The 10162-nt window shown below is 39.9% G+C and overlaps 2 protein-coding genes across 8 annotated transcripts in view; one reads left to right on the top strand and one right to left on the bottom strand.

The window, feature by feature from the left end:
* Nucleotides 1–1813: 1813 nt before the first annotated feature.
* On the top strand, nucleotides 1814–4497 carry rdh14b (retinol dehydrogenase 14b). Of its 2 annotated transcripts, XM_037751448.1 has the most exons (3): nucleotides 1814–1950; nucleotides 2240–2518; nucleotides 3648–4497. In XM_037751448.1, exons 2-3 carry the CDS (start codon nucleotides 2279–2281, stop codon nucleotides 4263–4265), a joined length of 858 nt encoding a protein of 285 aa, XP_037607376.1. In that variant the 5' UTR covers nucleotides 1814–1950; nucleotides 2240–2278; the 3' UTR covers nucleotides 4266–4497. The 2 variants fall into 2 exon arrangements, with proteins under 2 accessions (XP_037607376.1, XP_037607375.1); XM_037751447.1 differs by lacking the exon at nucleotides 1814–1950 and having other exon boundaries at nucleotides 1957–2518.
* A 2061-nt stretch (nucleotides 4498–6558) lies between these two features.
* si:dkey-174m14.3 (uncharacterized protein LOC563117 homolog) overlaps nucleotides 6559–10162 on the bottom strand; it is a 31801-nt gene continuing 28197 nt past the window's right edge. For all 6 annotated transcript variants that reach the window (XM_037751351.1, XM_037751354.1, XM_037751352.1 and 3 more), the window contains one exon: nucleotides 6559–8758. In XM_037751351.1, the coding sequence (XP_037607279.1) occupies nucleotides 7343–8758 (1416 nt within the window). In that variant the 3' untranslated portion in view covers nucleotides 6559–7342. The remainder of the gene's footprint in view (nucleotides 8759–10162) is intronic.

Here is a 10162-nt window from a genome sequence, read left to right as displayed (position 1 = left end):
GCCAACTGCCAAGAGCCCTGCTATGGAGGACGGAACCTGCCAAAATCAAAAATAATTAAATAAGTAAATAAATGACTGTTTTAATATGCACTTTTATTTATTTATGTATTTGTTTTAATATATTTTACATTTATTTATTTTATTTATTTTTGCATAAAAACAGATAAGTGGCAATAAGACTGAAAGCAATTCTAACAAGTAGCTCCAGACTGTTTGAAGGAAAATTATAAAATGACTATGATATTTCATACACCCAAAGAGCTTATATACAGTAGAAATACACCACCCAGTAGCTCAAAACCCTCATAGATAGAATGCATACAAAGGTATAGGTGCATCCCTGTTTATTTACTCTTCTGTTTTCCCTTTTATTTATGTATGTATTTATTATTTATTTTTAAATTTATTTATTTATTTATAAATTCATTTTTTATTGATTTATTTATTTTTGCATTTATTTTATATTTATTCTTAAATGTATGTATTTATTTATGTATTCATTTATTTCTGCACGATTTCCCTTTGCATTTCAACCCTTGTTTATTTCCCCCTTTTCTTTGTACATTTCTTTTTATAATTCTTTATGCATTTATGCCTCATTATGCAAATGATGGGGCTGATGAGGCAGAAATGCATAAATAAATGTGAGATAGATAGATAGATAGATAGATAGATAGATAGATTTATTTATTATTTTTTGCATGTATTATTTATATATTTAATTTTGCATTAATTTAATTTGCATTTCTTTTTACATTTCTCTATGCATTTCTGTCTCATTATGCAAATGATTGGGCTGATGAGGCAGAAATGCAATAAAGAAATGTAAGATAGATAGATAGATAGATAGATAGATAGATAGATAGATAGATAGATAGATATCGGCCTACTTGAAACTGATAGATTTGACAGAGAGTTTACTTTTTCTAAATTAGGACACATATTCTGCAGCATCTACAGCCAACAAGCCTCTTGTTGAGAGCAAAACAGCCCTTTTGTGTTCATATAGCTCCACCTAGTGTTCAATGTACAGAAGTTACAAAAAGAGGTTAACTACACTGGCTAAGCTATATTGAAAAAAAAAAAAAAAGATAGCTATTATAAATAACCCCAATAGCCTTCCCCTTTAAAAATAAAATCATTTATCTTCGATTAGCAGATAGTTTATTTATTTACTCTTCTGTTTAATTTGCCCTTCTATTTATTTATGTATTTCTTTTATTATTTTTTTACATTTATTTATTTTATTTATTTTTGCATAAAAACAGATAAATGGCAATAAGACTGAAAGCAATTTTTTTTTTTAAACAATATTTTTTATTGTATTTACATATAGACATATATACATATATACACATACAGACAGACTAACAATATTAATAATTAAATTATACAATGAAATGTTTACTCAGAATTTCAAAGAGAGAGAGACATGACATCTCATGTTTGACATATCCAACAAAGAAAACAAAGAAAATAAATAATAAGACAAAATAAATAAATACCTCAAAGAGGAGAAAAAAAAACAAAAAACAAACAAACAACAACAACAGACTGAAAGCAATTTTAACAAGTAGCCCAAGACTGTATGAAGGAAAATCATAAAATAACTATGATATTTTATACATCCAGAAACAAATATGAATTAAATAAATAAATGACTCGAAAAATAAATAAATAAATAAGTCATTAAATGTAGCAAAAATACATTCATTAATTGATAAAATGTGACATAAATCGATATTTCTGTTTTAATTTTTTCTCTTTATTTATCTTTGTATGAAGTCCCTTATTTATTTACTCTTCTGTTTAATTAAAACAGGTGTAACGCTACATTTAGTATACCGTGTTAATATAGTGACCCGGAAGTAGAACCCGCCTCGGTAGCTAGCATTAGCTATATGTAGCCGTTAGCTACATTACTGACCGTTGCGACGGTTGAACTTTTAGGTGAGCCGTTTGCTGTCAGTCTGCTATGTTGTTTATACTAATACACTAATATTATAACACACAATACTCGCAGTAGATAGTATGAGTGTACCGTTGTTCGTTAAGTTGGAAAATTTGAAGTATTTCCGGGGTATTTTTATAACTTGGATACATAATATACCGTGACACCTACCTGCTGCCCTGACAACGGTTAACTAACGGTCATAACGCTCTCATGTCCACCGCGGTGATAGTAGCGGCTGTAGTCGGCGGAGGGATTTTGCTCCTCATGCGCCGTTTGTTCCCCCAGAAAGCTGCGGTGAAGCTGCTCCGGTATCCGGCCGACACCATGCAAGGAAAGACGGTGATCGTGACGGGAGCTAACAGCGGGATCGGGAAGGCCCTGGCCGGAGAGCTGCTGAAGCTCCGAGCCCGGGTCATCATGGCCTGTCGGGACCAGCGGAGCGCCGAGGAGGCGGCGGTGGACATCCGAGGACAAGCGGGTCCAGAGCAGGGAGAGGTGGTCATCAAACATCTGGACCTAGCTTCTCTCGTTTCAGTTAGACAGTTCTGTGAGGAGATCTGTAAGGTGAGTTAGTTTACCAGATAGTTTATCTTTTTAAACCACTGGTTTCTAGTTCATTCCAGCTGTTGTCATCTCCAGTACAAAGCAGAATAGTCATGTACTCTATAGCTGCAGGAGGACTGACTGTCCGTGGTGCTGAAACTCAGTATTACCAGACACCAGTGCTGTATTCCTATCCAGGGGTCTGCAACCTGCAGCTCTTCAGCTCCTCTCCAGTGTCGAAGTTATGACTTTATTCTCGTAATATTATGACTTTTCTTCTCATAAAGTTATGACTTTTTTTCTCGTAATATTACAACTTATTTTCTCGTTAAATTATGACTTTATTCCTGTAATATTATTACTTTTTTCTCGTAAATTACGACTTTTTTTCTCATTAAAATATGAAATTATTCCTGTAATATTATTACTTTTTTTCTCGTAAATTTATGACTTTATCCTCGTAATATTACAGCTTTTTTTCTAGTAAATTTATGACTTTATTCTTGTAAATTACAACTTTTTTTCTCGTTAAATTATGACTTTATTTTCGTAATATTACAAAAAAAAATTCTCGTTAAACTATGATTTTATTCTCGTAAATTTAAATGTTTTTTCTCATAAATTATTACTTTATTCTCGTAAAATGACTTTATTCTCGTAATATGACTTTTTTTTTCATAAAGTCATGACTTTATTCTTGTAAATTACAACTTTTTTCTCATTAAATTATGACTTTATTCTTGTAATATCACGACTTCTTTTCTCGTAAAGTTAAGACTTTTTTTCTCGTAAATTACGACTTTTTTTCTCGTTAAAATATGACTTTATTCTCGTAATATGACTTTTTTTCTTGTAAAGTTATGACTTTATTCTCGTAATAATACGACTTTTTTTCTCATTAAATTATGACTTTATTCTCGTAATAGCACGACTTCTTTCCTCGTAAATTACGACTTTTTTTCTCATTAAATTATGACTTTATTCTCGTAATATTACAACTTTTTTTCTCGTAAAGTTATGACTTTATTCTTGTAAATTACAACTTTTATATTTATACACAGTAATTAGCTTTAGATTTACAAAGTTATTTTAGTCTTGATGTGAGTTGAAATTGGATTCTTAAATGGTTTAAATTCCTCTGACCCTTCAGGAGGAATCCAGGATCGACGTGCTCATCAACAACGCCGGCGTCTACCAATGTCCCTACACAAAGACGGTGGACGGTTTTGAGATGCAGCTCGGTGTGAACCACCTGGGTCACTTCCTCCTCACTCACCTCCTGCTGGACCTCCTGAAGGCGTCGGCGCCCAGCCGCATCGTAGTGGTCTCCTCGAAGCTCTACAAGTACGGCCACATCAACTTTGACGACCTGAACAGTGAAAGTAACTACGATAAGGCCTTCTGCTACAGCCAGAGCAAGTTGGCCAACCTGCTGTTCACGCTGGAGCTGGCTCGTCAGCTGGAGGGCACGGGGGTCACGGTCAACGCTCTCACCCCGGGCATCGTGAGGACCAGACTGGGCCGGCACGTTCAAATCCCTTTCCTGGCAAAGCCGCTGTTCCACCTCGCCTCGCTGGTCTTCTTCAAGAGTCCACTGGAGGGGGCCCAGACTCCTCTCTATCTGGCCTACTCCCCGGAGGTGGAGGGAGTGTCGGGGAAGTGTTTCGCTAACTGCGCGGAGGAGGAGCTGATGGTCAAAGCTACAGATGAGCAGGCAGCCAAGAAACTGTGGGACATAAGCAGCAGGATGGTGGGGCTCGCTGACTGAGCAGAGTCCTGTACCGTGGACAAAATCCTTAATCTCTAGCAGCCCCTCGGACTCTGCTCTGCAGGAGATGGCTTGTGAAGAGAGACTGATTGCCACCTTGGGGATTTATTGAATGACATGTTGTGCCAATGAAGTGTGTACATTTGTGAGCAAGAGTGTGTTTTGCAGTGGGTTGAACAGAGAATGTGTAAAGCTTTGAATTAAAAAATGTAAAAGTGATGGTCCAAACGAAGATGCATCGCCGTGTGAAATGATCTCTCCTTTCTAGAGCTGCAATAATTAATTGATTAGTTGTGAACTATTAAATTAATCGCCAACTATTTTGATAATTGATAAATCGTTTGAGTAATTTCTTAAGAAAAAAAACAGTTGGTTGGTTTCTTTCCTCCTCTATGACAGTAAACTGAATATCTTTGAGATGTGGACAAAACAAGACATTTGAGGACGTCATCAAAGAGTATATATAGAAGCAAAGAGATGAAACTCAAGTGTTTTTTTGACACCCGCTGCTGCCATGTTGGACTGAAAAAGCTTATTATATTTATAATATTTTATTGTCCAACACAGGCCATTTTGGTAGACAATAGAAATCATTTTGTTTTACTTTTGTGCTGCACTTTTTAGGCGGATGTTTTATTGGCGTCCGGTAGTCGCTTTCTGGGCGCTGATGTTGCAATGGAACGAAAAATTGATTTTCACTTCTTGGCAGTATACGTTCTTTGACGTCATCTTGGGCTTTGGGAAACACACATCGACATTTTTCACAATTTTCTGACATTTTAGAGACCAAACAACTAATCGATTAATCGAGAAAATAATCAACAGATTAATCGACAATGAAAACAATCGTTAGTTGCAGCCCTACTCCGTTCATCTACTCCACCTGTCTGAATTCTTCATCATGAACATGTCTACACGTAAAAAGCCAATAAAAAACCTGTATGCATGGCCAAGAAATCTGTGTTCTCCTGGAGAAATCAGGTTTCTGTAATCTAAGGCTGCAACTAACGATTATTTTCATACCAATTATTTTCTAGATTAATCGTTTGGTCCACAAAATGCCAAAAAAACAGTGAAAAATGTCCATCCCAGTTTCTCAAAGTCCAAGGTGATGTCTTTAAATGTCTTGTTTTGTCGATCCAAAACCCAAAGATATTCAGTTCAACATGAAATAAAAACAGAGAGAAAAGCAGGAATCTCCATATTTTGAGAGCTAGCACTTTGCTCTCTACATTGTCTTTAATTATGATCAAACTCGTCTCCATCAAAGCCAAGCTGAGTTGTCACCTTTTCCTCCACTGTGAGGCAACATTTTGTGCAAATCCTCAGAAAAGCATCTCCATTCCTGGGTTCAGTTATTGTACCTGAATGCAAAATTTGTGCATACTTTAGCATGTATTTTGCAGTGTAAAAAAAGAAAGCAGAGGTGGGTGGGGGGGGCAGCTGTTAATCCAGTCTCCCTCTGTTCGATGTGTTTGAAGTGTAAATGCTGTCTGCTGTGTTTGGAGGAGACTTGACAATAAGGTTGACAATGCAGATCAGTGAGATGCTGCTGCACCGCGGCTTCCTCCGCTGGAGCGATTCAATCTCTCATGTAAATCCTCTCTCACCTCGGCAGGAAGGAGCGAAAGGAGAGAAATACAATAGGAAATTCAGATGCATGAGAATGAGACCATTTCTGACATCACTGTCCCATACAGTATATGACAATAAAAGAACTAAGGCTGCCTGCTCTTAGTCCATTAGTCAGTCGTTTTGGTCTTAGTCGACTAAGATTTCTTTAGTCGATTAGTCGTTTTTTATGCTGAATAACTTATGAACACATGTCTGGTAAACACAAGATTTAAAGTGGTGCTTTTGTGTGATTCTTTGTGGAAAAACTCAATTAAATCAACTTATTGATTAGTCGACAAAATTGTGAGTGTTAGTCGACTCTTTGGTCGTGGACAGCCCTAAAAACAACTGTTTGCTATGAATGCTGAACATAGTGTTTATTACACACAAACTCACAGCATTACAAACGTTTCCTCGTAGTATTTTCTTGATGACACACAAATAAACTTCCTCTCTGTTTTGAGCTTGCTGATCTTGGCAAAAAACGCCGTCTCTACGAACCTATTTTTAACTTCACAACAGTGATGAAGCAGCGCGTCGTAGTGACTCAGCAGGCGCCGCTCCACATGGCTGCAGCAGTCTGAATGATGAAGGGTCTCCCTCCCAGTTCAATCAACTTTAAAGTAAATCCCCCCGCACAGCCACCATTTGAACATTAAAGGAAGGCTTTGGGAGCGTATATATTTATGTATAATTTGTGCTTTATTAGGCGAACAAAACAACCAAAATATATAAACATGCATTGTAGTCAAAGAAACAGGGTTACAGTGGCTTGATGGGGGGTGTGGGCGTCCAAATCTGAGGTAGAATGGGGGCAGGAAAACCTCTCCGTGGGATACAGAAGAGCCAAAAATAAAATACAGTTCTCAAAACGTTCCATCAATAACGATATAACACACCCACCGATACTGTCAAACTCAACCAAACAGAAGAAAAAACTGAATGTATGCTTCTCATTTAAGTGATTTCGCTGTCTGTTCAACACCGTTTCAGCCCATTAAAAATAACGACTGTGCAATTTATACGGGCTCTCAATTAAAATACCTTTTTTGTTTAATTTATATACAAGTTCTAGGTTTTTATCAAGAAGATTTTGCATTTCGTTTGATTGTTTTGGATGTTTGCTAACAGCTACATACAAAATATATCACTCAATTTTCAGTTATAAGTATATATTTATACATTTTGTAATTTAAATACGTATACATTCTTACAAATTTTTACGGGCCGCTTGAGCTTCTCTCTGCTCCCATTTTACCGCACATCCAACTCTTTTAATGTGATTCACTTGCTCTGGTTGTGTAAACTGTTGTCATATGATCAAAGCTTATAAATAACCAGCACTAGTTACACGTTCGTGATGCTGAATTATTCAGACCCCTTGGCTGCTATTCAAACCGTTTTCTGCTAACAGGAGGTGTAGCTGGACGTACCTTGCGTCCTGTAAAAGAATGATAGTGAAGTCAGTTCAGAAGTGTTCCGTAAAGCTGGGCCTTGGTCAGACTGTCCTTCCTGGAGAGTCCCAGGGAGCCAAATTTTTGGTTGTACGGAGGAGGAGGGGGCGGCGCCGGCGGTGGCGACGGCTGGCTCGCCTGTGCGGGCAGGTTGTGCATCTCCACTTGGTAGTGCTGCAGCTCCGCGGCCATCTCCAGGGACCTCTGGTTCAGAGACTCGGTGGAGCTGTTGGGGCTGGGGTCCGGGTAATCCGTGCTCTGGCCGCCAGCTGCCACATTACCCTCCCTGTCTTTGGAGCTCCCTGAGTGGTAGAGGCTGTGCTCCGACTCCTGGCTGTCCTCGGCTCGGTACAGGTGGGCTTGGCTGTGAGCCTGCCGCAGCCCCGGGCTGCACTCGGGGCTGGGGCCGTCGGCCACCCACACCGGGTCCACGACGCCCACCGCGTGGTGGTAGAAGTCGGCCCCCTCCTGGAAGCTGCTGTAGAGCGGGCCGAGTCGGATCTTGGAGGGCCGCACGGAGAAGTGCTGCTCCGAGAAGCTGTACGGCGAGGCCCGGCCCGGGCTGCGGTACGAGTGGGCGCTTAAGTCCTCCACGCTAAGTTGCCTCCACCGGCCAATCAGCTCCTCCTCCTCCGGGGCTAACGTGCTGCCTCGACGGCTGTCTCCGTAGGCGACGCTCGGGGATGAAGAGGGAGGCAGCGGCTCATAGGGCTCGCTGAAACAGGAGGACATGGTGCGGCTGTAGACGGGCGAGCTGCCGTTCTGGTGGTGGCTGAGCTCCGTCTGCTGGAAGGGATGAGCGTTGGCGAAGCCTCTTGGACTGTCCCTCTCCCAGGATGAGTCACTCTTCCTCTCGTAGTCCCCTGCATCTCTCCACTCCATGTAGAGGGAGTGGTGGTGCGGGGAGGAAGCGGCGGTGCTGGGCGGACCGTTGCCTTTGTCTTCAGAGCCCCCTCCGCTGAAGCTGGAGTAGGAGCTGGAGCCGGCGCCCAGCGTGGCGGGGAACTTGGCAAAGTGCTCCTGGGAGAAGCCGGCCCTCAACCCCACCGAACCCTCCTCTGGGTTGCTGTCGGTGGAGATCTGGGGCCCGTACAGCAGCTTCCTCTGACCGTGGAGGTCCATGCTGGGCCTCCGCTCGCGGTGCCGGTCGTCGGGGCAGTACAGGGCTGTGTCGCTGCTGTACAGGTCAGATTTGTAGGCTGCGCGGAGCCCCAGTCGCCCTCCCGGTCCCAAGCTCTCCAAGATAAAAGTATGGTCCTGAGTTTGGGGGCTGGGGGAGCGGGAGGCCTGGCTGCTGCTGCAGGCCTCGTCCGGCTTCTCCAGCACTTTGCCGATGAGAGAGGCCGGGACGGAGTCGGAGTAGGTGTGGCAGAGAGGAGACTCCTCCATGTGCATCGTCAGTCGCTCCTGAAAATCAGCCGGCAGCTACAAGTGTCAAAGAAAATACATGTGATGTAAGTGTTGCTGCGCCAACAGATGGAGCTGTACTGTAGCATGAGATCACTGCTTCCTCTACTGAGGATTCTTTTTTTTTTTTTTTGCACACTACAACATTTACAGGCTTCGAATGCTCCGCTGCACTACAAAAGACTCCCCGGACTGTCACTATAACCAGAAGGTTGTCTTCATTAAAGGTGCTTTCAGACTGTGTTACAGTTGTGTACGTTTACTGCAGGTCACACTGAGCGATGGGTTTAATAAAACCTTTGGTCCCAATCTGTGTTAGACTGTATGATATCAAATATGCCAGATTGTGCAATGATTTCAAGGTGAATCGTAGCACTATAATGTAAATAGTTAATGAAAGCAGAGGCACGTCATCAGCTTACATCATGAAAATGCAACTCTGAAAGGTTTTCTTCTTTCCCACAAACATCCTTATCATTACTCACTTGCTGGATCTCATTCATTTACTTATTTTACTGGGTAAATATCACATTCACATATGCAAGTTGTCCAACAGACGTGCCTCTTCCTATTTATTTCTAGTGGTGTGATGAAGTTCCTTGTGGTATTTTTTCATTACTACGGTTTTGCACTCCATTATTTTCAGATTTATTTTTTCTCGTAAATGTCTGACATTAAAATCTCACATAATTGTGATTTTTTTTCTTGTAAATTTGCCACTTTGATCTCAGAGAATATATATCCAAGTTTTTTTCAAATGAATTTATAACTTTATAATCTCGCATATTTGTGATTTTTTTTGTCAATTTATAACTTTATAATCTCGCATATTTGTGATTTTTTTTGTCAATTTATAACTTTATAATCTCGCATATTTGTTAATTTTTTTTCTCACAAATTTGTGAGTTTTTTTTCCTCCTAAATTTGCCACTTTAATCTCAGAGAATATCTGAGTTTTTTTCTCGTAATTTTCCGACTTTAAAATCTTGCATTTTTGTGAGTTTTTTTATTTGTAAATTTGCCACTTTATTCTCAGAGAATATCCACATTTTTTTCTCTTAAATTTGTGACTGCATTTCCTTGCAAATTTTCGAGTTTTTTTCTCGTAAATTTCCAACTTTATAATCTTGCAAATTTGTGATTATTTTCTTTGCCACTAAATGCCACGTAAATTTGCCACTTTATTCTCAGAGAATATCCAAATATATATTTTGTAAATTTATGACTCCATATTCTCGCAAATTTGGGACTTTTTTCGTATATTTGGGACTTTAATCTCAGAGAATATCTGAGTTTTTTTTCGTAAATTTCCGATTTAATGTACTCGCATATTTTGTTTTGTTGTAAATTTGCCACTTTAATTTCAGAGAATATCCAAATATTTTTCTTGTGAATTTGCCACTTTAATCTCTGAGTTTTTCC

The sequence above is a fragment of the Sebastes umbrosus genome, chromosome 18, assembly GCF_015220745.1.
Source record: "Sebastes umbrosus isolate fSebUmb1 chromosome 18, fSebUmb1.pri, whole genome shotgun sequence".
NCBI classification, from domain to species: domain Eukaryota; kingdom Metazoa; phylum Chordata; class Actinopteri; order Perciformes; family Sebastidae; genus Sebastes; species Sebastes umbrosus.
The sequence above is the reverse complement of the archived record's forward strand: the minus strand, read 5'-3'. Positions and strand labels throughout refer to the sequence as shown.